Consider the following 27,875-nt stretch of genomic DNA (forward strand, 5'->3'; position numbering starts at 1 on the left):
GATCTGCTTTTTTTCTACAAAATTAAACAACTGAATGAACATCCTCCGAGGCCGGTGATTCCATAATTTTTGCCAGGGGTTGTACTAGAGGTGCAACGATCGATCGGCCACCGATCATTATCGGCCGATCACGCCTTGATCGGTGATCGCCAAAATGCGCCGATCAAAAGGACCGATCACAACAGTGCACAGTTGTTTTGGGGGGTATTTGTCAGGAAAATGATAATTTCTCTACATTGATTACAGACCCTGCAGCGGGTCCGTGATCAACTTTTCTGCAGCGTGGCTTTGCTCTGAACCTTGAACCAATCGAAGCAGTGGTTCGCAGATTGAAGCAATGCTTCGATCTGTTGCTTCGTTTATACTTTCTTTCTTTCTCTTAATTTTCCCCCGCTAAAACCCTAAATAGCATACGTCTGTGAGTATTATTTACCTTTTCTATGTTAAACCGACCTGTTATGGCCTTCTGAAACATCTGATGTATTTTATAACTTAAAAACGGGAGCGATGTTAACGCGTTAGCATGTCTATGGCATTTTCAATGTTAAAAGTTAGCATTATGCATTTGCGGCTGTCATCACGTTCGGGTGCATTTGTTTTCAAATTGTAATATTTCTTAAATTTATTTTTGTTTATATATTAATAATCTAATGCTTATTATATACAATTTTAGAAAAAGAGACAAAAAGAACCTGAATAGAAACACAACAGAAAATATATAATAGCAACTAACAATGAACATTCATAAATAAATAAATAAATACATATATACAGAAATAAATGTTTCCTGTGAACATCTAGTGTCTCTTACACCTCCATTTCATCCCTGTCTTATTTAAGTTTAATGACAGTTTGTTTCAGTCAAACCATATTTTCAATATGTTAATTTCTTCAGTGATTTTCTCCAGAACTATCTGCCAAACTAGAAAACTGCTGCATCCTAGTAAGAGCAGAATACTACTGGAATTAATTTTAATAAGGAAAGTTTTGTTTTTTCTCACCTAAATGGATGCTGCACTCACTCCAGTTTATCGTCTGGAATAATCCCAGATTGCATTTCAGAGCTTCTAGAATTGAAACATTTTTGTGTGGGTGGTGTTGGGGGGTAATTTTGGGTTTCAGCTTTTTTTGTTTTTCACCACTTTCATCCCTGAATATGTCAATCGTGAGTCATGTTTGTGCGGATTAAAGTTACTAACTGGGACTCCTGTCTTGTTGCGAGAAAAAAATGAGAATCGTCCTCCGTTCTGTTCACACAGCTCCAAACGCTGCGCGGCTCTCTGAGTCAAGTTAGAATGATAGAGTCCAGTCTGAATTAATAACTTCAAAGTGAAACACCGTTTTGTTTATTTTTGTTTTTTCTTTCCTCTGTGACGTAAACTCATTTTGACTTCTGATGTGAGCTGGACGGACAAGGAGAGCAGTCGCCATCATCTAATGTAGTCCATGTCTGTCCAGCTCATATCAGAAGTCAAAATGAGTCAAATGGCTCTGAGAGATCTAAATAGACTGCTGTGTAATGAATGGAACCACACTGCCATGTAGTGGATATCCAGTGTGCATGTGTGTATTTGTGAATCAGTAGGCATTTGTTTGTGGATCTGTGGATTTCGCGAAAAGAGTGTCTCAAAATTACGTCACAGAGGAAAGCGATGAATGCATGTAATTGGTGATCCACAAATGCTGAAATTCAATTCACAAATACAATTTCCAGTTTTACAAATGTAATTTTTTTTCTTTTTTTTTTACAAATTAAGTTTTATATTTGTAAATACAACATTATTTGCAAAGACCAATTTACAAGTTACAAATATGACATTTGCATTTGTGGATATCTGAGCACATTTGCAAATCAATGATTATTTGTAGATCACCCTGTGTGCATTTACAAATATTGAGAAAATTTTAACCCCATAGAATGAGGGCTGTATTTTACATTCTCAACGTTCTGTAGGCTGTAACCTGAGCAACATGAAACATGGAAAAGAAAAGGTTGCTGGTAGAACAATGTCAGTGTAATAAAACAAAAGTTGGCAGTTTATTCTAGTGTCTTTATTTGAATGCATGTTTTTTGTTTTCATCATTAAGTTTTAATGCAAAAATAGTCCTATACATTAGACCTATATTCTTATTTTGGGCATGATCCAAATATGTACTTGATCGGTATCGGCCGATCAAAATTTCAGTGATCGGCCTAAAAAATCCTGATCAGTGCACCTCTAGTGAATACTCAACATAACTACACTTTTACAAGCCTTTGACCATAGTTATGCACCAGTTACTATCATATTATTTATTATTTGATCTATTTTCTTGCCAAATAAACAATACATTAAATTGTGTAAAATCTCAGTTTTTAGACCAAAATGTCTCTGGGTTAAACAAAACCAAGAATGACTGAGGCTAGCAATTTTAAGTTAGCCTATCTTAAATGTTTTGAACCATCTTGCAATTTTCTCTAAATCATTGGGAGAAAGGGTGTAATTCCTCCCTAGGGCAAAGGTGCTTGGGGCATTAACGAACAGAATATGGATCAGCGGCACCCAGCAGAGGTCCTCCCTCCATGGCCAGTGAAAGTTAGCTGCAGGGCCATGTGGATGCATGAATGACACCTGTACATCCTCATTTTCTTCAGACTGTGCCAAGATGGTTGCAAGCCACCACTGACCATCATACAGACAAGCAACATATTGACCAGGGGTACATTCACTAAGTTCAAGGACCTTTGGCATAGGGATTCCACATTCAAATCCTCCCACATCACCTCCAGAAACCCTCTTCACAAGAATGGTGCCATTTTCTGTGACAGTGAAGCAGTGGTTATCCCTGGTGCCTGGTATAGTTTTTGCCCCCTGAAAGCGCTTTGTTTGACTTACTGCATGGGACTTGACATCCTCTGTTGAAATAAAGATTGTCAGAATGCCCTTAATGTTTGTACTTGCCCACTCAAAGAGATGCTGGGGTGTTAAGATGTGGCCTGAAGTTGTGGCCTGCAGACTTCGCCGGGCTGCCTCTCGCTAGTACCACCTATTCCATCACATGGGGTTTTCCCATATGAAGTGGCAAAGAAGTGCCACAAAGCTTCACTCCCGAAATCTTCATAGTGATGAATCAAGTTGCAAAAATTCTTGAAATTTTTGTATTGGCTAGCAGCACCATCACTGAAGTAAAAGATTCTGTTTATCTCAGTGGGAACTGCAGCCTGCACCAGTGGCAAAACCTTAGTCTGAAAGTAGTGAACTGCAATGGTGTCATGTTTTAAGTGATCACTAATTACACAAATGCTGAGGCACTGCAAGGAATTATCCACTTTGTAGTACACAGTGAAGGGATGCAGAGTGGTGTGGGAATTGTCCCAGTGGTATCCCTGGGCTGCATCCTGCACTATAAAGGAATAATTCTCTGCAAAGTCCAGCAAGATAATACATTCATCATGTTTAAGGTTCCACCAGTATATTTCAAAAAGTCATATGTGTGATTTAATGTAACATCAATGTACATTTTGTGTACATTTGCTGTACATCACAGGGATCTGCTGAAACATGTTCTTTCTTAAAAAGCATGTCATTGTTTTCTATGAAGGGATGTTTGTTCCATGTTTACTTTGGTTTTATTTTGTAGTACTCATCAAGAGCTTTCAAATGACACCTTCATTTTGGAAATCTAAGGGTACCCACATGGTCAAATAATGGGCCAAAAAGGGCCCCGCCCACCAAGTTGGGCAGTAAGGGGTTAATTTTGCTCAGAATTCAAGATTAGTATTTGTGTTCTCTATGCATTTTTGGATAGCCTTTTATGTGTTCAATAGGCGAGAGAAACTCCAAAACCTACATTGTTTTAGAAGTGTATGAAAATACACCCCTAAAATGGCTCATTTTCTGACCACATCGATCAAATTTCACTTTTTGTTTGGCAACAGCACAGTCCACAAGGGGTTAATGATGCTTTGGGTATTTTCTACAAAGAATTTGAGACATAATAAACATATTCTGAAACAATGGACATAATATCTTGTTTAAATTTTGAAATAAAAGCAGTTGAAAATGCTCACAAACGGGCCATAGATGGTTAACGCTGACACGCCCCCTTTTTCAAACCCCCATAAAATCTGAACGGAGAGAGATATTGAGCTAAAACCAAATGCTGTTATCTTCTTCTACCACAGACTACAAAATATCAAAGAACTAAGTACTTCTGAGACCATCAAGCTGGAAGGTCTGTTGATTTCAAATGGAATGACCCATATATAAAAATTCATACAGAAACTGCTTTCAGGCCTACTAATTGATTTCCTTCAGTTTTTACTCTTTAATAGATAAACCATTCAGAAATGGCAAGATATATTTTTGCCTGCATGCTGAAATTGACCTGCATCAATTTTATTTTTTATTTTGATGAATTTCATAGACTGCGGTATAGCTGCTGCACTAGATGTGTGCTTTTTCATGATACTACGCTGTATATGCCTGTGGGGTTTTCCAATGGTAACTGGCATAAGTCGGGGTACCATCTCACATCGTGTGATTTTAGGAATTTATTATGGGGCAATAATTTGTAAGCATACATTTCACATGTAAATATTAATAAAGTCACAGTTTTGTACTACAAATGTTGTTTTAATCTCTTTAAATGATTTAAACATACTTGCATGAATTTCCAGTATATTTCAGAGCTCATTGCCGGTTAAGGAAAGGCACTTGAAGAATAGTTTTGGTATGTTCAGTGACATATGTCCAATGCTGTGGCATGTATAGTAACTACATATGCTATAGCACTTGGCAGGCATCACTGAAAGAAGGTCTGCATAGATGGATTCTTTTATTATAGTCAGGTTTCTACATACCCCAATATACAAAAAAATACTATAAAAGGGAAATTCATGATATTAGGTCTCTCTAGCAGACCCGAAATGCCTCCAAAATTCTCAAAACCTGGGCTAGGGCTTCCCATTTTCAGGGTTTTTTTTTTTTTGCCCATTCTCATCCCTGGGTTATGGAGAATGGGCACGGGGGCTCATGACTCCAGAACTTTCCTCTCTGTAAACAAGCGTACTAAACGATTGTCCCACTGTAAATAAAATTGTCTCATTACCTTTCAACAAAATGGGGACCGTGTCTCATTGGCTTATTTCCCTTCCCGATCACTGGTGTGAATGAGGGGAGCAGTACAGTTTCAAGGTGTAGAGGTGATGTAAGATGATGAGTTTAAATACTTGGGGTGACCTGTTGAATGTAATGGAGAGTGTGGTAGAGAAATGAAGAAGAGATTACAGGCAGGGTGGCAAGATAGTGGCAAGAGTGATTTGCGACAGAAGTGTTTCTGCAAGACTGAAAGGGAAAGTTTATAAAAATGTAGTGAGACCAGCTGTGTTGTATGTCTTGAAGGCAGTGGTGCTAACAAAAAGACAAGAGGCAGAGCTGGAGGCAACAGAGATGATGTGATTTTCTTCAAAACACTTTTTTTTTTTCTTCTTTCTTTCTTCTGGCTTGTTGGTGAGACCAGTTATTTCACTCATTAAACAGCCCCTTTCCAAGTTCATGATTTATGTAATTTCATAATGTTAGCTTGGATTCAGCAGGGCTCAAAATAGTACATGCATGTGCTAGTTTCTGCACGTATTATTCGAGCGGTGCACGTAATTTTATACTTCACTAGCACTGGTGCAAGTAACTTTATCCAAGTTTTATCAACTGTAAGCACCAGTAGAATGAACCAATAAAGGAATAAATAAGGAAAAATAATTTCCAGTGTGTTGTCTTCGGCTTCCCTGCGTTTCATGACTCTCAAACATGGAGCAAGTTGCTGTGACGATTTGTTCGCGCGCGTACGTGAAAAAAAAAACTGTCTGGGTGCAGGCAGTTAGTTCCTCGCTCTCCGCTCAAACTGTGTTAAAAAAAAAAAAAAAAAAAAAAAGTCCTGCTCACAGACTGATTGTCAGAGACAGGACATGTCCACATGAAGTAACTCCAGACGTCTCCACATTTACTCACGGACGGTTCGTTCACGCGAACGCTTGCACGCATCTCGCGGTCACAGGAGGAAAGATAAACTATAACAGAACTCGGAGCGCAGACCTGCAGCTCAGCACAATAATAAATATGAAGTAGAAGAGAAATCAGAGTGCACAGTCTGTCTGCAGCCAAGTTGTGCACTTTGATTTCTCTGTGCAGCGATTTCTGTTTTTTTTGTTTTGTTTTGTTTTGTTACTAGCACCAGTGCAAGTAGGTGGTAAAAATGTATTTCGACCCCTGATTCAGAGTTGTGGGTGGTGCATGAATATTCTCCTTTTTCAGTCACTATTCAGAGACACTCATTGAACCTTATGTGGCTTTCCTCTTTTCTTTTTTTTTAAACAATAGTAGTCCTTCAACTACGATGCACAGTTTTTAGCTATATGATGGCCAATGACTCAACCATGTGGAATGTTGTCACATTGTCTTTGGAGCTCATTCAACCAAACAGGAAGCTTTTACTGTTTTAGAACCGTGGTATTGTGTAAATCCACGGTATACCACAAAAACAGAAATTAGCCCACGCCTGCTAGTTGTGAATATGTGCTGCTGTGTCAGAATGTACAGTTGCGTTCGAAATAATAGCATTGTGATTAAAAGAGTGAGTAAAGCTCAAAATTGTCTTGTGCTGTTCACAGGTGCAAGAAGTTGGTCGATGCCACGCAACACAGATGCGAAGCATTTCTCAGAAACAGTGATTATACAATTAAATAGTAGTTCAGTGATTCACAGGAAAGCTAAATCTTCAAGTATTTTTTTTTTTTAGTTTGTACAGTACAATAAATGCTTGACACTATAATTTTTTGAACAGCCTAGCCTCATTTCCACCTAGTGGTCCAGGTTCGCACGGTATGGTACGGATAAGAATGGTTAAGTCTGGCTTGGCTTGCAGTTCCACCACCACCACTACCTTTTTAATTAGTAAGCAGAGAGTATGTAGATGCAAATATGTACGTTATTGAGAGCACGTACGTTGTCGCGCGGCCTCACACACTCTACATGGAGGCCAAACAGCGTAACATTTTTTTAAATAAATTTTATTTTTGTCTTGGTGGTGCATGGGATTTATTTTCATTGTATGCAGAATGCTGAAGAGTTGACTGATGGCTGTGGTAAAGGCTGGCGTGAATGAATGAGGCGCTGTAACTCTTTCAACTTTTAAAATAAGTTAATTTTCTTGTTGGTGGGACATAGCACTGGCATCCACTTGTTCAGGCTGAGAAACCCACCCGGAGCAATCACACACCTTTAAAAAGCGCTGCGTTTCTTCAGCCACAACAAGGAATTAAAATATTTCCACATGACGCTCCATGTGGATGTTTTCGGCAGGCTGTGTTGATGAATCCAACTGAAACGACGTAACTGGTCAGATTAAGACATTTATATTTACTCAGTGTGTGACTGATTTTAATATTTGAAACAGTCTGAACTGTTTGCACGAGAACTACAGCTTTTTCTTTAGCTGCTGGACAATGGACAGCAGGGGCTTAGTGCCTCCCTTTAGTAAGCTGTCCAATATTTTGTGAACCAGCTGAAGGGTGCCAAAAAAGTGGTACAGTACGGGTCGGTTATTTTGGCTGATTGAATTTTGGCTCTGCAGTGCCACATAATTCATCATGCCAGTGTGTGCCATTAGATGGTACGCAGCTTGACACTTGCACAGATTTGATCCCCACACTAGCACAGAATTTTGCGTGCTAATGAGTAAACTCGTAACTGTGCGTAATGAGACGCACTGTTTGTGAATAGGCTGCAATGTTCACAGATAGTTCATGTAAGTGACATGAAATTTATGCGTGCCAGAAATTTTGAACATTTCACAATCTTCTTTGCGCTCTGACATGCTGCTGTGCACAATTTACAACAGTTTATGACGAGTTTACTCATTGATACTAGGGATGCACCGATCCACATTTTTCACTTCCGATCTGATCCCGATACCTGAATTTGGATATCTACCAATACTATTCTGATACCAGAGCTCTGTTTGCATGAATATTATTATAATCATTATTGTTGACCTTTATATGAGGATATTCTGTATCTCCAGTTATAAAGCTTCATGTTGAAGTCATATCTAGCATTTTGTTAAAAAGACCTGAAACTTCAGCTATTGTCCAGTATTCTCTTCTCTGCCACTGTCACCAGAGAGTCCAGCGTCATGCCAACCACAGAGCCAGCCCACCTGATCAGTTAAATAACTTCAAAGCGAGTCCCAGTTTTAAATCAGATGACACCGCTTTCCAAACGTCGTAATACAGACAACAAACCAAACCATTTTTTTTTCTCCCAAAATGAGATGTCTGTGTTTTATGAATTACATCCTGATGTGCAGGGCAGCCGGCTGAGCTCAGCTCAGAGGCTATGGAGTTAAATTTGTGACATTAATATCTGAAAGTAAATGCTTTTGACAAAAACTACAGATTTTGTTTCTATTTATGTCCAGAGATTTAGGATCTACCATGTGCAGATTTTATTTATGTCCAGAGATCAAGGATCCAGTGACCATGTACAGATTTTGTTTGTCTATTTATGTCCAGAGATCAAGGATCCAGTGACCAATTTCATATTTATTTACTTTAAGACTCAATAAAATGTTGCTGACATTGAAAACCTAAAGCCTACTTTTAGTACACAGAAAATTCACAAGAGGTATTGATAAGGGAATCGATAAGGAATCGGATCGCAAAGTTTGTCTAAAGCCCATTCCAACAAAAGGTAGCAGCACAACAAACTTATTCCCACATCTAAAGGAGGCATCCAGCCAAGTGGGAGAAATGCCACTCTTTATGAGGGGAACAAGACCGCTACAACAAACTCCTGCGAAAAAGCAGCTTACTATGGTGGAATCATGTACCCAAGTGATTGTATTGTGTATTTTTTACACACACACACACACACACACACACACATATATATACCTGGTTTGTACTGTGCTGGGCCACGGGCCTTTTGACTGTTTGTAATGATACTCTGAATTATAATATACTGAATACTTGAATTGGAGAAAAAAATGCCTTTTACCTGCTCCCTTGATCATCGTTCAGGAAGGCAAAGTATTGCAACCTTTCCTGTGAAAATGCTTCAGTCATTGTTGGTTTTATCGGGGACAACCTCAAGATTTGCATGTGTAAAATCATCCTGTTTGTAATGCAAAAGCATAGTTGTGAAAACAAGAGGCCTATTTGGTCTTGACTTGGTGATATCGAACCAGTGTCCATGGAAAAACTTGGCAAGTTGAATGTCAAATGTTGCAGTATTCACTGCATTATTCTAAATATTTAAAGCCACTGTGGTTCAGTTAAATTAGCGTTTCTAATTGACCATTTTCACAGATGCTTTCATGGCCTTTCATATGGATGAGCAGTCTTCTTCTTCTTTGTCTTTCGGCTGTTCCCGTTAGGGGTCGCCACAGCAGATCAATCATTTCCATCTCACCCTGTCCTCTGTATCTTCCTCTGTCACATCAACCACCTGCATGTCCTCTCTCAGCACATCCATGAACCTCCTCTTTGGGCTCCCTCGTCTCCTCCTGCCTGGTGGCTCCATCCTCAGCATCCTTCTCCCTATATAACCTGGGTCCCTCCTCTGCACATGTCCAAACCATCTCAATCTCGCCTCTCTGACTTTGTCTCCAAACCGTCCCACCTGAGCTGTCCCTCTGATATGTTCATTCCTAATCTTGTCCATTCTTGTCACTCCCAAAGAGAATCTCAACATCTTCAGCTCTGCCACCTCCAGCTCTGCCTCCTGTCTTTTTGTTAGTGCCACTGTCTCTAAACCATACAACATAGCTGTTCTCACTACTGTTTTGTAAACTTTCCCCTTCACTCTTGCTGATATTCTTCGGTCACAAATCACTCCTGCCACCTTTCTCCACCCACTCCACCCTGCCTGCACTCTCTTCTTCACCTCTCTACCACACACTCCATTACTTTGAACAGTTGACCCCAAATATTTAAACTCATCTACTTTCACCACTTCTACTCCTTGTAACTGCACTATTCCACTGGGCTCCCTCTCATTCACACACATGTACTCAGTCTTGCTTCTACTGACTTTCATTCCCCTTCTCTCCAAAGCATATCTCCACTTCTCCAGACTAGACTCAACTTGCTCTCTACTCTCACTACAGATCACAATGTCATCTGCAAACATCATAGTCCATGGGGACTCCTGTCTGATCTCATCTGTCAACCTGTCCATCACCACTGCAAACAAAGGACTCAGAGCTGATCCTTGGTGTAATCCCACCTCCACCTTGAATGACTGTCATTCCGACTGCGCATCTCACCGCTGTCACACTATTCTTGTACATGTCCTGTACTACCCTAACATACTTCTCTGCCACTCCAGACTTCCTCATACAATGCCACAACTCTTCTCTTGGCACCCTATCATAAGCTTTTTCTAAGTCCACAAACACACAATGTAACTCTTTCTGTCCTTCTCTGTACTTTTCCAACAGTATTCTCAGAGCAAACATTGCATCGTAGTGCTCTTTCTCGGCATGAAACCATATTGCTGCTCACAGATCTTCACCTGTTTTCTAAGCCTAGCTTCTACTATTCTTTCCCATAACTTCATGCGGTGGCTGATCAGCTTTATGCCTCTGTAGTTACTGCAGCTCTGCACATCACCCTTGTTCTTGAAAATAGGAACCAGCACACTTCGTCTCCACTCCTCAGGCATCCTCTCACCTTCCAAGATTTTATTAAACAATCTGGTTAGAAACTCTACTGCCATCTCTCCTAGACATTTCCATGCCTCCATTGGAATGTCATCTGTACCAACTGCCTTTCCACTCTTCATCCTCTTCATAGCAGCCCTCACTTCTTCCTTGCTAATCTCTTTTACTTCCTAATTTACTCTCACCACATCATCCAGCCTTTTCTCTCGCTTATTTTCTTTATTCATCAACTCTTCGAAATATTCCCTCCACCTTCTCAGCACACACTCCTTACTTGTCAGCACATTACCATGTTCATCTTTTACCACCCTAACCTGCTGCACATCCTTTCCAGCTCTGTCCCTTTCTCTGGCAAATCGGTACAAGTCCTTTTCTCCTTCCTTACTATTCAACTTCTTGTACAGCTCGCAATATGCCTTTTCCTTTGCTTTTGCCACTTCTCTTCTCGTCTTACGCCGCATCTCCTTGTACTCCTGTCTACTTTCTTCATCTCTCCGACTATCCCAAAACTTTTTCGCCAACCTCTTTCTCCTTATGCTTTCCTGGACCTCTTCATTCCACCACCAAGTCTCCTTGTCTTCCTTCCACTGTCCAGATGTCATACCCAGTACTGCCCTAGCTGTCTCCCTCACCACATCTGCAGTACTCTTCCAATTGTCCAAAATTGCTTCCCCTCCAACTAGTGCTTCTCTCACCTGCTCGCTAAATTTCACACACCAGTCTTCCTCCTTCAGCTTCCACCATCTGATCCTTTGTTGAGCTCTCACTCTCTTCTTCTTCTTTACCTCTAAAGTCATCCTACAAACAACCATCCTATGCTGTCTAGTGACACTCTCTCCTGCTACCACCTTACAGTCTGTGATTTCTTTTAGCTTGCATCTCCTATAAAGAATGTAGTCCACCTGTGTGCACCTTCCTCCACTTTTATATGTTACCCTGTGCTCCTCCCTTTTCTTAAAGTAAGTATTCACCACAGCCATTTCCATCCTTTTTGCAAAATCAACTACCATCTGTCCTTCCCCATTCCTATCCTTGATACCATATCTACCCATTACTTCCTCATCACCTCTGTTCCCTTCACCAACATGCCCATTGAAGTCTGCTCCTATCACCACTCTTTCATGCTTGGGCACACTCTCCACCACCTCATCTAACACACTCCAGAAATCTTCTTTCTCCCTCATCTCACAACCTACCTGTGGGGCATATGCACTGATGATATTCATCATCACCCCTTCAATTTCCAACTTCACACTCATCACCCTGTCAGACACTCGCTTAACCTCCAACACACTTTTAACATACTCTTCCTTTAAAATGACCCCAACACCATTTCTCTTTCTGTCCTCACCATGGTACAACAACTTGTACCCACCGCCGATGCTCCTGCTCTTACTTCCCTTCCACTTGGTCTCTTGCGCACACAATATGTCTACCTTTCTCCTCTCCATCATATCAGCCAGCTCTCTCCCTTTACCAGTCATACTACCAACATTCAAAGTCCCCACTCTTATTTCCACCCTTCTAGTTTTCTTCTTCTCCTGCTGTTCGTGGCAACGTTTTCCTCCTCTTCTTCGTCGTCGTCTTTGCCCAGCAGTAGCCCAATTTCCAGTGGCACCCTGTTGGGCAATAGCACCGGTGGCGGACATGTTAACCTGGGCCGCGACCGATCCGGTATGGGAATTCGATTCTGAGTCTGCATAGTTGGGTTGGCTTGTTTTACGCCGGATGCCCTTCCTGACGCAACCCTCCTCATTTATCCGGGCTTGGGACCGGCACTCAGAATGTACTGGCTGCACACCCCATGTGGCTGAGTTATATGGATGAGCAGTGCTCTTTGTAAAACTAGTAACCATTGACTGGTTTGTTCCAGCTTTCACCTCATGGAATATTTGTTCCATTGAAAGAATATAAAAACATTCATTATTTGTTGTCTATAACTGGTAAAATAGATCCTTCTCATTTGATATTTTATTAATTTATAAATGACAGAAAAGGGACTTACAATGTGGTGTTCCACTGCTACTAAAGTCCAACACAAACTTTAAATAGGAGTCCAAATTGCGACGTGTAGTCTGATGATGCTGTGCACTCAGACATTATATACGTAGACGCCTCGTGACTTGCTGCAACGTAATCCAGCGTCGCTGCCATAATGGATGGGTCTCTTCACAATAGGCTAGCACCGGAGTCAATGGAGAGTGAGCAAATATGCAGGTATTTTGTGCTGCTTAAGGTTGCAATAACCGGTGCAGTATAGAAACCAGATTGCGTGGGATTACTTTCACAAGTAAGATTGAACAATAATTATGGTTATTTTACCATTTGTAATATTATGTCATCACAAACAGTGCTTACTAGCACTGCAGAGTATAGCTGGTTTAATTGGTACACACTCTAATTTTGGCCGACAGTAGAGATTTTGACTCCACCAGCGAATTCTGATAACACCTGTGGAGTTTTTCAATCTAGGAAAACTCCTCTGTGAAGCGGCTGTGTATGTGTGAACCACTTTGCTGCAGAATGGAGGGGTGTTCTAAGCTGAGGTGACTCACTGCTGTTCATGTAAGTTTGTGAGACACCTGTTCTGTCATTGATATTTGCAAAGCCATTGTTTATTTATTTCAGCCAACGCACTGGGGAAAGGCGGAGGCTCCGTCACGTCCTGAATCAAACACGCCCTGAATCAAACATTTGCGGTACATATAACGCAAGGATTTTTTTTTTTTTTTTTACTGCAGCAAAAAGACAAAATCAGCCAGGATGAGATAATTTACCCAGACTGACTTCAAATATGAGTAAATTAAGTATGTTTATCAATTTTATTTATTTATTTTTTGTGGCTTCGTGTTGTTTTGTAAATGAAGAAAAGCGCCAGTTACCGTCCTGGAAGTGGTTCATGTATTCAGAGCGGAAGTGACATCTAGTTTTCAAGAGATGAAACTTCAGCCTCTGATCAACAGTAAATAAATTTAATTCTTTCACCAAAACATCAAATCTAGGCTTGCATCTTAAATGTACCTTCCAGCAAATGGTGCCTGTAGTTTTGAAATCTGCGCAATAAATGTTTTCAAAATTACATTTATATCCGTTTGTTTTTTGTTGTTGTTGTTGTTTTTTTATTTATTTAGTTTTGATCAGTTTACCTTTGCTAAGGGACTCATTCAGAAACACGTGATTTTTACACTGAAGTTTATATCGAGATATATACCGTTACCATGATTGGATTCAATTTATACCGTGATATGAATTTTAGGTCATATCTTACAGCCCTAGTACTTGCACACACACACACACACATCTTCAACTGCTTAGTCCAATTAAGGGTCACGGGGGGCTGGAGCCTATCCCAGCAATCATAAAGCACAAGTCAGTGTACAACTTGGACAGGACGGCAGTCTGTCGCAAGGCCACATTTAGACAAACACATTCACACCTGCATGCACATCGACAGACAATTTAAAGTTTCCAATCCACCTAACCTGCTCATCTTTGGATGTGGGAGAGGACCATGCAAACATGGGAAGAACACGCAAACTCCACACAGAAAGGCCACAGGTGGGAATCGAACCCATGGCCTTCCCACTGTGAGGCAACAGTGCTAACCACTACAGCAGGAACTTGTACTCTCTCTCATTAGCTGTGTTTCCATCCAACTAGTATCTCAACTCTTGAACAAATTTTCGTTAATGCAGCAAAAGGAAGAGTGGATTTGTGTGCACTTCCATCAACTTATGCGCTTTTGTTTCACGGGATAAGCCATAGGTACTGCTAGGTGTTGCTAATTCTTGAGTCCATTGCCAACACCTCTGCAGAAGACAACTGCATGTGAAGACGTTAATAAGCGTGACAAATGAAACCCAATAGCCATTATTTCGCTAACTAACATTGCTGGAGTTGATCTCTAAGCATTTAGTTTGCTAGCCAAATGTAAAGTTGGCCTTGGAAAAAAAAAATGTTCACCTTTGTAACAAAATAGAAATAGAATGACCTGCACCACCACAGACACAGGAAGGGCAGTCTGTCCGAAACGTCAAGTCCTTATTATTAAAACTTTTTTGCATGGGAATGCTGTGGTGGTGCAGGTCATTCTATTTCTATTTTTGGTATAGTTTCTTTTGATCCAGCACGCCTTTCATGTTTTTTGGATATGCATGTCCTCTCTGCATGACCTTTATAACAAAACTCGGTGAGTGAAGCAGAGAAAATTAAAGTTTTGTCTGTGTGTGTGTGTGTGTGTGTGTGTGAGAGAGAGAAATTTAACAATCCAAACTTGTTGCTTTACTAAACTGTAAAAAATAATTCATATATACATTTACATGCCATACCATATGTCTTTGTTAAAGAGCATGTCTTTCAGCATGAAAGTACTCGTACATATTTTAAATGTGTGACAGCATCCTGTATCGTAACTGAATCTCTGTTGTGGGAAAATTGGGTAAAAATTCTGGGAGTTACAGATTATTGTAGTTGGGGATACACTTTTTGCAGTACAAATAAATGCACTGGGGGCGCAATAGGGACCCATCTAAGATGGTGGCTGCGCTGATACGTCAGCTCCAGTAGGCAGCGGCAGTCCAAGAGGTGTTTACATATATACAGGGCTGTGAGCGGGATTCCGCGGATTTCATCACGGGGTGTTAGTGATGTACTCTTTAATGAATGAATGAATTTATTTGGCACACAAACTCAACAATAATCATGAACATCACAGTTTTTAAAATGCTTATCGCAAAGCGTTCTCTTTTTTTATGACATCGTGTAATTTTCATACGTCCGTGGACACTGATCTGTGTGTTACAGATACAAGTCAGTTTCCTCGGATCCGCGGAGTTTCGCGGAGGAAAAATGCCACTCAAAGCGTAGCTGTTACGACAGTTGTCGTAAAGCAGGACTGGTTGGTTGCTGCGGCGACGCTGTGTGGCTCCTGTGCGACGCCACAGCTAAACGTAGCATGTGGACATCCCAAACTTTTAGAGCTTTCAAGTTTTTAAAATAAGATTTGTGCAGCATGTCTGTGTCACGGACCGACGTCGCACAGAGAGAAGATGGCGAGAAAGACTGTTTGAAGAAGTCTTATAAGGACAAGAATCCGTGGAATCGTTGCTGGCTTCATCAACACACCTGAAAGATAAAAGAAACGGGAAAAGTGAACTGTGCTATCAGGAAACACGGTAAGAATTTTATCTCCCTGGAAAATAAACATTCTGCTGTTCAAACAGGATTTTAGACAAGATTATGTGACTTTTTTTTCACTAATCTAGACTTTCTTTCATTGTAAAAAAAAAGACATTGTGGCTTTGAATGGATTTAGGCTGCCTGAATTTACACAAGAATATGACTTTTTACTATAAGGTATGTTGTTAATATTTTACCATGATTTTCCAAATATTCTACAAGCTTTAGCTGTGGTTTTTGAAGTCTTCTTAAATTTCATGTAGTTTAATTGTTCTGAGTTAATGCATAATTTGGTTTACAGTTAAAAGGAAAATCATTCCAGCTCCTACTTCCACGTCATATTCTATTTTATCAACATCATCATTGACATTGTCAAATAAAAGGTTGAATATAGGATCATTTAAATACCCACTGATTTTGAGATTTGTTCTTCCAGGAGATGCTGAAAAAGTATCAATTAATTCTGGGGCCCCACAGGGCCCTAGACCCCGGCTCCTGGGGTGCTGAACCCCCCCCCCCCCCCCCCAGATACCCTGCAAATTTTCCTCGGATTTCACAATTTTCATTTCACAGCCCTGATATATAATGTCTATGTGTGCACTGACTTCATACTTCCAAGAAACAAAAAAAGACTTTGTGTAGTTCCTCAGTCCAGTGAAAAATCATCCTAGCAGCTTCATGCCTCCAGACGGCTTATAGCGGAGTGGATTTGTTGTGTGTGTGTGTGCGCGTGTTCGAAGAACTAGCTCCTTAAAGTTATCGTCCGTCAGCAAAACAAACTCAGCATGTTTAGCTAAACGCTGCACACACTAGTGGGCGGGGTTCGCAGTGTGCAGATACCAAACGTATGGAACCAAATTTGCACACTAAATCAAACCAAATTGGCACGCTAAGTGGAACCAAATTGCACTCTAAATGCAACGTAACACAAATGGGGCAAGTCATCCATGTCATGTGACATACAAAGCACCAATCAAATGACAAGGATCCACTCAGCCATTATATAATAGTTGATAATGAATGCTTTTTCCATCTACTGTGTTAATTTAAACTAGCACGTTGCCCATTGGGGATCCACGGGCTCTAGATTAGTTAGTGTTTATAAAATAGGGAGCTGACGTTTTTCAAGGGTGGTAATAAATTATGCAAAGTTTCTATAATGAGCTGGAATGGCATCTGAGTCCAGAATGTTTTTAGAACCTTAGACCTCAACAGTTTTTAGAGAACTCAACCATTTTATTTCCTGTTAATTACGTAATTTCTTGATGTTAATTTACTGTCTTAATTTATTATGATGTATTCTTAATTATATCTTTTATCACATTTTTACTATCTGTAATATTTTATCATCATTTGCTCACTTAACTTTTAATGCGTGGTTGCTGCTGTTGTCTTATCTGTACCTGTGAGCTACAAAATACCCGAATTTCCCCTGGGGGATTAATAAAGTGTCTGTTTGTCTTTCTGTGTATGCATACACAGACAGTGGTGGGCACACTTCCGCTAACCCCTAATTATCAAAGATAATGTTTTCATTATCGGATTAGCTTTTCAGATAACTTTGAAAACCATCATTGGACCAATTATCTTCCGATAAGTTTTGGTCCGATAATTTTTAGACTATCATTTTTTCAGACGTAGCTTTTTGTAGTAGCTGTGTAGTTCTATCCTCTACAAACAAAGAACAGCTGGTTCTAGAAGAAACCGCGCTATCCTCTGCAGGCAAAGGAGAACTGGTCATAGAAAAGCAAAAAGCTCATTTCTTTTGACCCCATACTAATACGCTGGCAATAGCACCCAAGTCATCCAGAGGCATACAGTTTTAACTTAAGGCTAAAATTTTAACCAAACTAATTTTGGACAAGTTATTTAAATTAACGTCACATCTGAAGTTTTATGAAGTGCAAATATCAGCTATATGTTTTAGTTTTAAAGTAGTGCACTAATTTTGAAGGTTTTAGTGTGGACATGGTGTGTACACAGTGCATTATGGGTATTCACGACAGAAGAAATGCATTTGAGACACTCTGCTCAGACTCCACACGGACAACAGCATTAGACTCTTTGTATATTGTGCCTAAAACTCTCGTGAATATATTCTCTGGGTTTATAGACGTTGTTATTGTTTGCTTTATGCAAAAATGCTTAGTCTTAAATTGTGATTCAGGCCATGTGATATAACCGACGTCAAAATGCATAAACACTGCCATCTACTGGTGACTGGTTATATCACAGGATTTTCAAATTATCTGTAGGTTACTAAAACCTGAGAGACCACACACATGAAGATAAAAAAAAAATAAAAAAAATCATAGATCTGACAGGTTTAGTTGTACAGTGTGTGGTGTCAGCCACACGGTAAAAACAACACACACAAACATATTTCACACACAAACATTCCCAGGTCAATCACCTCGATTTCTGATTGGCTGCATGACACATTTAGCTCCTCATGTCCTTCTTAACACACCACACACGGCAGGAATATCTGATTATATTTAGCATCATCGCGATTGTCGGGGCGTTTTTAAGATTGCCGAAAGGGGAAGATCGGGTCCGATATCAGCCTAATTATCTTGCCATGTGAACCAGGCTTGATATTATGACGCCTCATGGAGCGACTGATTGATCTGTTAACACCGCACCGAGCCACTAATCGATCGGATGTTATGACGCCTCACCGAGCGACTGATTGGTGTGTTAAGACACTGAACCGAACATTTTTTCACTATTATTTTATTTCTTTGTGCGACTGACATCAATATTCAGGCATTCAAACGATGATTCCTATCGCCACACAATTCCAGCAACCACACGAGAGTTTTTTTGACAGTTCTTGTTATTGAAAGAAACCTTGTCTCCCTAACCGGATAGAGTTGTGATGTCATCACACGTGCGCTTAGGCGCTGTCTAGCGGTATCTTAAAAATTTCTTTCTTTTTTTACACAAATGAGAAAAATGACTTATTTTACAAAAGCACATTTATTTGTAAATACCAACACATGTTACATTCATTCACTTGTGTTGGTTTTTACATAGAATGAATGAATCAACCAATCAGTATGAGCGGAGGCTTCGTTTACCCATAATCCTTTTGGTGTGTTAATGTTGAAATCTTCAGAATTAGTGCATTATTTTAAAATTAACAGATATGTGTTATCACTTTGTACATTTTAAGAGTTTACTTTAATGTAGTTATTCTGTCCGGAATAATTTTATTTATAATCAATCAATTCAATCAATTTTTTTTTTTTATATAGCGCCAAATCACAACAAACAGTTGCCCCAAGGCGCTTTATATTGTAAGGCAAGGCCATACAATAATTATGTAAAACCCCAACGGTCAAAACGACCCCCTGTGAGCAAGCACTTGGCTACAGTGGGAAGGAAAAACTCCCTTTTAAGAGGAAGAAACCTCCAGCAGAACCAGGCTCAGGGAGGGGCAGTCTTCTGCTGGGACTGGTTGGGGCTGAGGGAGAGAACCAGGAAAAAGACATGCTGTGGAGGGGAGCAGAGATCGATCACTAATGATTAAATGCAGAGTGGTGCATACAGAGCAAAAAGAGAAAGAAACAGTGCATCATGGGAACCCCTCAGCAGTCTACGTCTATAGCAGCATAACTAAGGGATGGTTCAGGATCACCTGATCCAGCCCTAACTATAAGCTTTAGCAAAAAGGAAAGTTTTAAGCCTAATCTTAAAAGCCTAATCATAATAATGCAAAACCATAATTCAAACCTGCTTTCCATTTCAAGCCCTCTGCCTCTTCGCTGGACCACTGTTTCCTGTCAGAGTAAATGACGCTTTCCTACAGCAGAGGGCAGAGCGCACAAAGACAGAAGCGCTGGCTCACTGGCTGTTTGGGTTTCTGATCGCTGTTGGTTCTCTCACAACCCGTGAGTGAGATTCAAATGAAATATTTATCACATATACGAGGTCTCTTAGATAATAAACCGACCCTTTTATTTTTTTTTAACTATATGGATTTGAATGACATGCGATTACACCAATCATGCTTGAACCCTCGTGCGTATGCGTGAGTTTTTTCACGCGTGTCGGTGACGTCATTTCCCTGTGGGCAGGCCTTGAGTGAGATGTGGTCCCGCCCTCTCGGCTGAATTCCTTTGTTTCACACGCTGCTCGAGACGGCGCGTGTTGCTTTATCAAAATTTTTTCTGGACCTGTGAGGAATATCCGAGTGGACACTATTCGAGAAATTAAGCTGGTTTTCGGTGAAAAGTTTAACGGCTGATGAGAGATTATGGGGTGTTTCTGTCGGTGTAAGGACTTCCCACGGAGCGTGACGTCCTGCAGCGCTTCCAGGCGCTGTCGTCGGCCTGTTTCGAGCTGAAAACATCCTAATTTAAGGCTTAATTCACCCAGGACATCGTGAGAGAACAGAGAAGATTCAGAAGAGGCCGGCATAAGGAATTTATGCGGACATTCCACTGTTTAAGGACATTTTTTTAATGAAAGACATACGCGCAAATTCGCCGAGTCGTTTCTGTGACGACTCGGCAAATCTGTGTGCGCCGCGACAGGAAAAACACCTCCGTGTTGAAAACCATTTGTAGAATTCAGGCAGCTTTTAATGGCTTTCAACAAGTGAGTAACTGAGAAATTGTTTAACAGCTTGGGCATGTTCCAACTTGCCCATTAAGGTTTCCAACGGAGGTGTTTTTCCTGCCGCGACCCCCCGCGGTCGGGTCCAGCCCGACATGCGACTCTGCCCGCACGTTCTTTCATTACAAAATGACCGTTAACAATGGAATGTCCGAATAAACTCCTCATGCCGACTTCTTCTGAAAGTTCTCTGTTCTCTGACGACTTACTGCGTCAACAGAGCCTGAAATGTGGAAGTTTTCAACTTGAAACGGCGAGACGCTGCCGCCTCGAAGCGCAGATCGCCGTCAGGCGCCGTGGACCGTCCTTAAAGCGACACTACCAGACCAAAATCTCTCATCAGCCGTTAAAATTTTTACCGAAAACCAGCTGAATTTATTGAATGGTGTCCACTCAGTTGTGCCTTACAGTTTTGAAAAAAATTTTATCAAACAAAGCAACAGTCTCTGAGCCATTCCTAAACAATGAAAAAAATCGACGAGCGGGTGGACGACTCCTCACTCAAAGACTGCCCACAAGCGAATGACGTAACCGACAGGCGTGAAAAAACTCTCGCATGCCCACGAGGGTTCAAGCATGTCTGATGTAATCACACGTGATTCAAATCCATATGGTTTTTGAAAAAAATAATAAGGTCGGATACTTTTCTAATAGACCTCGTACTTTGCTCTGACTTGTCACTTAATAAAAAAAACCTGTCATACGTCTTTTGTTTGTAAAGACTTTAACTTTAATATTCCAACATAAGAATTGCAGCTGAAATAGAAAAATCATTACATTTCAACATTTTCTGGGACTGAGGTTCAGATTAAATATTTATCACATCTACTTTGCTGTGACATATCACTTCATGAAAAAGTTAATACAGTCACTCTCCTGCGTGGGTGGTAAAATTCAATTTCCAAAAAATAAATTTTATTATATATTGCATGCATAGCCTCTAGCCTTTTAATCTGTTAACCAAGACATAGTCATTATGTTTCTCTCCTGTGATTGTTCATAATTGGGGAAAAAATTAAAATAACTGGTAAATGCCAATATGCATCTGCTTTCTCTCCTGTGTGTTTTTTGAATTAATCACTGTTCAGTGCATGATCATTTGCCAGTATGTATTTTATAAAGAAAATTAAATTATTTTATTTCAACATTTAAAAATGACTTACTGGTCTGCAATTGAAGGAAAATCCCGACAGACATGGCAGTATATTATGTTGTCCTCTTCCTTGTGCCCCAGCCACGGATAATCCTGTGTCCAGCTACAACCCCTGGCATAAATTATGGACTCACTGGCCTCGGAGGATGTTCATTCAGTTGTTTAATTTTGTAGAAAAAAAGCAGATCACAGACATGACACAAAACTAAAGTCATTTCAAATGGCAACTTTCTGGCTTTAAGAAACACTATAAGAAATCAAGAAAAAAAAATTGTGGCAGTCAGTAACGGTTACTTTTTTAGACCAAGCAGAGGGAAAAAAATATGGACTCACTCAATTATGAGGAATAAATTATGGAATCACCCTGTAAATTTTCATCCCCAAAACTAACACCTGCATCAAATCATATCTGCTCGTTAGTCTGCATCTAAAAAGGAGGGATCACACCTTGGAGAGCTGTTGCACCAAGTGGACTGACATGAATCATGGCTCCAACACGAGAGATGTCAATTGAAACAAAGGAGAGGATTATCACCCTCTTAAAAGAGGGTAAATCATCACGCAATGTTGCAAAAGATGTTGGTTGTTCAGTCAGCTGTGTCTAAACTCTGGACCAAATACAAACAACATGGGAAGGTTGTTAAAGGCAAACATACTGGTAGACCAAGGAAGACATCAAAGCGTCAAGACAGAAAACTTAAAGCAATATGTCTCAAAAATCGAAAATGCACAACAAAACAAATGAGGAACAAATGGAAGGAAACTGGAGTCAACATCTGTGACCGAACTGTAAGAAACCGCCTAAAGGAAATGGGATTTACATACAGAAAAGGTAAACAAAAACCACCATTAACACCTAAACAGAAAAAAACAAGGTTACAATGGGCTAAGGAAAAGCAATCATGGACTGTGGATGACTGGATGAAAGTCATATTCAGTGATGAATCTCGAATCTGCATTGGGCAAGGTGATGATGCTGGAACTTTTGTTTGGTGCCGTTCCAGTGAGATTTATAAAGATGACTGCCTGAAGAGAACATGTAAATTTCCACAGTCATTGATGATATGGGGCTGCATGTCAGGTAAAGGCACAAAGGCACTGGGGAGATGGCTGTCATTACATCATCAATAGTTTTGGGATGAAAATTTACAGGATGATTCCATAATGTATTCCTCAGAATTGAGTGAGTCCATATTTTTTTCCCTCTGCTTGGTCTAAAAAAGTAACCGTTACTGACTGCCACAATTTTTTTTTCTTGATTTCTTAGTGTTTCTTAAAGCCAGAAAGTTGCCATTTGAAATGACTTTAGTTTTGTGTCATGTCTGTGATCTGCTTTTTTTCTACAAAATTAAACAACTGAATGAACATCCTCCGAGGCCGGTGATTCCATAATTTTTGCCAGGGGTTGTACTCACAAACTTCCTCTCTCTCCCTTTCTCTTCATACCTCTTCTTTGCGTTTGACTGGTGTTTTCCCTGGTATCTGGACTGGTTTCATATGTTTTAGAAAAGACATTCTGTTAAATATATTCTTCAAAAGGCATGTTAATTGATGTGATGTTCGTTATCTAATGTTTCCCACCACAGCATCTTGCAAGAAGATGCTACGAATGCACACTCCATACAGTTTTCCGATTGTCCACTGCATGGAGAGTGGCGGGAAAAATCGAAGATGCTTTCTCGCGAGGTGCAACCCAAGACGTGATGTAAATAAGAAACAAAAAGGCGGCGGTCAGGTATTTTGGTTCCGAGTGATGAAAATAAAAAATTTGAATGTTTTAAACCAAAAAATGCCACTTGTTCGGTTGGACAACGATTTAGAGCATATAGCTTGTCCTATCACATTTTACACTTGTCCCGGACAATTGGACCAGCATTAATGTTGATGCCTGCTGTTGTTAGCAAATATCCTTAATTTCTCAAAAAATATTAGTTCTAGCAACTTTCCGTTTTCACATAATTCATCCTTCACCCAAAATACGGCAAATGTCAGCTCTCCCGAGTTTCTCTGTGATCCGTGTCATACACACACACATGCATGCACGCACACATACACACACAGGTGCCACTTGGCTTTTAACATATAGATGAAAATAACTTTATCTTTTGAAATGTTGCAGGCGCCATGAAAAGACGGAGAAGGCGACTTTCTCCTGAGGAAGATGCCTTGGAGCACATAGTTGCTTATACAGATAAACCCTTCCTGGAGGAAAGGTTTATAGATCCCTCTAAAGGTATGCGATGCAATTCTCATTGTAGTCTCTAATAGTGATATCCTTACTGTTGATGGTGGGTGGGTTGTGCTTTTTTTTGGGGGGGGGGGGCTTTTGATCAGAGTTTTTATATTGAGTATCTGCTGATACAATACCTTTTTGTTGGTGTCAGCCATTTGCAATGTATGTGTATGTATGTAGGCCTGTGTGTAGATATAGTCATTGAGAGACACATTCACTTACTGTTGGAGTAACATTCATGTCTGTGTGAACCCTGTCTATGAGGTTGAACGATGATGAATAAAACTGATGAAACACACTTCCAAAGGTCTGTCACAATAAGTATTTTTGTTTGGAAAGATAATCGTCCTGGAAGTAATTTCTGTGAATGATCTTATCATTTTTAGTTTTATGTAACCATTAATGCAAGTACATACTTTCAAAGCATAATAAACTCCATTCTTAAAAACTTTCACAGTAGGGATGGGTACTGAAACCTGGTATTAACCCTCTAGGGCCGAGGCCGTTGTATACGACGGCCAAGACCAAGCTTTACTAAATTATAAATAACTTTTGAATGATATGAGATAGAAACGTACTATTTTTTTTTTTTTGCTGAAAAGTTAACTCCGCGGACTTTCGATCCAGTCATCGGCCATCTTTGTACTCCTCATAGAACCTGTGTGATGACGTGCACAATGTGAGTGTCCAATCGGAATTGGTTCTCTGTCACATGGTTTTCCAAAATCCAATCGTAGGGCAGATTTCCCTCATGTGAAAAGCCAAAGATCGTTTTCAGGAGTGATGTGTCAGTAGTTGGCCCGTTGAATAGCCCCCTGGGTGCTCAGAGTACATACTATTAGTACATACTCAGTGTACCCTGCGCCATTATGCACAGCGATCAGTGAAAGCAGGAGCACACGGAGAGCCTCTGATGACAATCTCACGTGCTCAAACAAAGAGTGTGTAACTATCAGGATTGCTCCACTAGTTTGCATGTGAATGTTGCTGGATAACTCTGTTGCTTTCTCTGCGTAAAGCACTGTTTACCATATCAATGGACAACAAAATGCATAGACCATTTTTGTATATATTGTTCAAAATGTGCATTTGTGTTTATTGTTTGAACCTTTTTTTTTTTGTCCATACTTTCACACAAGGCTGCAAATTACCTTTATAAAGTGTCAAAACAGTTGTTTATTATAGTTTGCTGTGTGTTTTGAATAAATCTGTGTGGAAAATTATTTTTCGCTTTATTTTTTCCTTGCCTATTTTTGATTGTAAACCTTTATTACACTTATATAACACAACAAAAACATATATATTCTGAAAGCACAGGTTGTCCTGAAAAAGAGACATAAAACTTGATTGTGGGATGCAGGGAGAGCTGTTGACAGCAATAATAACACATTTATGCCAGGTGAGTGAACTGTCCAAAAAATGCCCTCGGACCCCAGAGGGTTAAACGGCCTCCGTGCACATTATGAATGAGTGGAGTATTGATAAGCTCTGTCCCTTAACTGGACTGTGTTCTGTACTGGAGAAATTAAGGAAATGGAACACACTCGCTCTCCTCTGGAGCGTTAAACTGGGCTTACACTGTGCGAGTTTTGGCCCTTTTTCAGCTGATTTTTCACTCGTGTGAGAATTTTTTTTGGATCGCGCCGAGTTTCAGCTTAATCGTGCGTCCTGCATAGTGTAGTATACATGGAGTAACAAGCTGCGTTTAACCTCTCACAACCACCTCCCAATCGGCAGTCGTTTGGTCGGATGAAAATCAAACCTGTTTGATATTCTGGTCAGCCGTCGTGAGGGTATCCCGCTGCTGAAGCGCTACAAGCATCCAACCTCTCGCACTGAGCATGTGCAAACACTGGAGAGAGCATAAACAGTGATCATCTCTTTGGGAGAGCAGCTTCTGTTTCTTTTTTCCCCATTATTCTTCAACTCATTTAAAGTCTTGGATTGTTTTTTTGTTTTTTTTTTAACTTTGATGTCTCCCGTGGAGAGTTTTTGTAAAAATAAGAAATGTAAATAAAGTTTGAAAAAAAAAGAAAAAGCTTCTGTTTGCGTTTTGCTTCGAGAAACACGAGTCCTACGTGTGGTTTTTGAACGTACAATGTGAGCAGTCAGATCGCATCAGAGCATTGGGCCGTACAGTGTGAGAACATTAATCGTGCTTTTACACCATGCAGTTTTGTCACACAGTTTGAGCTGGAGCTGAGTACAACGATTGAAAATATTGTACAGCGTCTGTCCAACTTTATGTGCAGAGCTGAAGGCAGGTCTTGTCACACATCTTGTCTCTGTCTCACTCTGTGTCTTTCTTATTGTGCTGGCTGTGTGTGTGTGTGTGTGTGTGTGTGTGTGTGTGTGTGTGTGTGTGTGTGTGTGTGTGTGTGTGAGAGAGAGAAAGAGAACAATGCTTTAATTTCTATATACAGGGCTGTGAAAACTCAGCAGATCTGTGGAATTCCACGGATTTTGTTGTGGGGAGGAGGGAGTGGGGGTGTTAGTGTTGTATTCTGTAATCCTGATTGTCACTGAGTTTGTAAAATGCCAAAGCATTCTATTTTTGTGACATTGTGCAAGTTTTCTACATCTGCGGACAATGATCTGTACAGTAGTGTTCAGAATAATAGTAGTGCTATGTGACTAAAAAGAGTAATCCAGGTTTTGAGTATATTTCTTATTGTTACATGGGACCAGTAGATTCAGTAGAGTCTCACAAATCCAACAAGACCAAGCATTCATGATATGCACACTCTTAAGGCTATGAAATTGGTCTATTAGTAAAAAAAAAAAAAAAAGTAGAAAAGAGGGTGTTCACAATAATAGTAGTGTGGCATTCAGTCAGTGAGTTCATCAATTTTGTGGAACAAACAGGTATGAATCAGGTGTCCCCTATTTAAGGATGAAGCCAGCACCTGTTGAACTTGCTTTTCTATTTGAAAGCCTGAGGAAAATGGGACGTTCAAGACTTTGTTCAGAAGAACAGTGTAGTTTGATTAAAAAGTTGATTGGAGAGGGGAAAACTTATATGCAGGTGCAAAAAATTATAGGCTGTTCATCTACAATGATCTCCAGTGCTTTAAAATGGACAAAAAACCAGAGACGTGTGGAAGAAAACAGAAAACAACCATCAAAATGGATAGAACAATAACCAGAATGGCAAAGGCTCACCCATTGATCAGCTCCAGGATGCTCAAAGACAGTCTGGAGTTACCTGTAAGTGTTGTGACAGTTAGACGCCTGTGTGAAGCTAATTTATTTGCAAGAATCCCCCGCAAAGTCCCTCTGTTAAATAAAAGACGTGCAGAAGAGGTTACAATTTGCCAAAGAACACATCAATTGGCCTAAAGAGAAATGGAGGAATATTTTGTTGACTGATGAGAGTAAAATTGTTCTTTTTGGGTCCAAGGGCCGCAGACAGTTTGTGAAACGACCCCCAAATTCTGAATTCAAGCCACAGTTCACAGTGAAGACAGTGAAGTATGGTGGTGCAAGCATCATGATATGGGCATGTTTCTCCTACTAGGGTGTTGGGCCTATATATCACATACCAGGTATCATGGATCAATTTGGATATGTCAGAATACTTGAAGAGGTCATGTAGCCTTATGCTGAAGAGGACATGCCCTTGAAATGGGTGTTTCAACAAGACAGTGACCCCAAGGACACTAGTAAACGAGCAAAATCTTGGTTCCAAACCAACAAAATTTGTTTTGTAGTGGCCTGCCCAATTCCCGGACCTAAATCCAATTGAGAACGTGTGGGGTGACATCAAAAAAGCTGTTTCTGAAGCAAAACCAAGAAATGTGAATGAATTGTGGAATGTTGTTAAAGAATCTTGGAGTGGAATAACAGCTGAAAGGTGCACCCCCTTTTTTTTTTTTTTTTTTTTTTTTTTTTTTTTTTTTTTACTAATAGCCCAATTTCATAGCCTTAAGAGTGTGCATATCATGAATGCTTGGTCTTGTTGGATTTGTGAGAATCTACTGAATCTAC

The 27,875-nt window shown here is 40.2% G+C and overlaps 1 protein-coding gene across 1 annotated transcript in view; it reads left to right on the forward strand.

Annotated features, from left to right (window-relative positions):
* LOC117512090 overlaps positions 1–27,875 on the forward strand; it is an 86,899-nt gene that overhangs the window by 16,984 nt on the left and 42,040 nt on the right. The window contains exon 2 of the mRNA XM_034172051.1: positions 23,775–23,888. Within this exon, the coding sequence (XP_034027942.1) occupies positions 23,780–23,888 (109 nt within the window). The 5' untranslated portion in view covers positions 23,775–23,779. The remainder of the gene's footprint in view (positions 1–23,774; positions 23,889–27,875) is intronic.

The sequence above is a fragment of the Thalassophryne amazonica genome, chromosome 6 (genome assembly GCF_902500255.1).
Source record: "Thalassophryne amazonica chromosome 6, fThaAma1.1, whole genome shotgun sequence".
NCBI lineage: Eukaryota > Metazoa > Chordata > Actinopteri > Batrachoidiformes > Batrachoididae > Thalassophryne > Thalassophryne amazonica.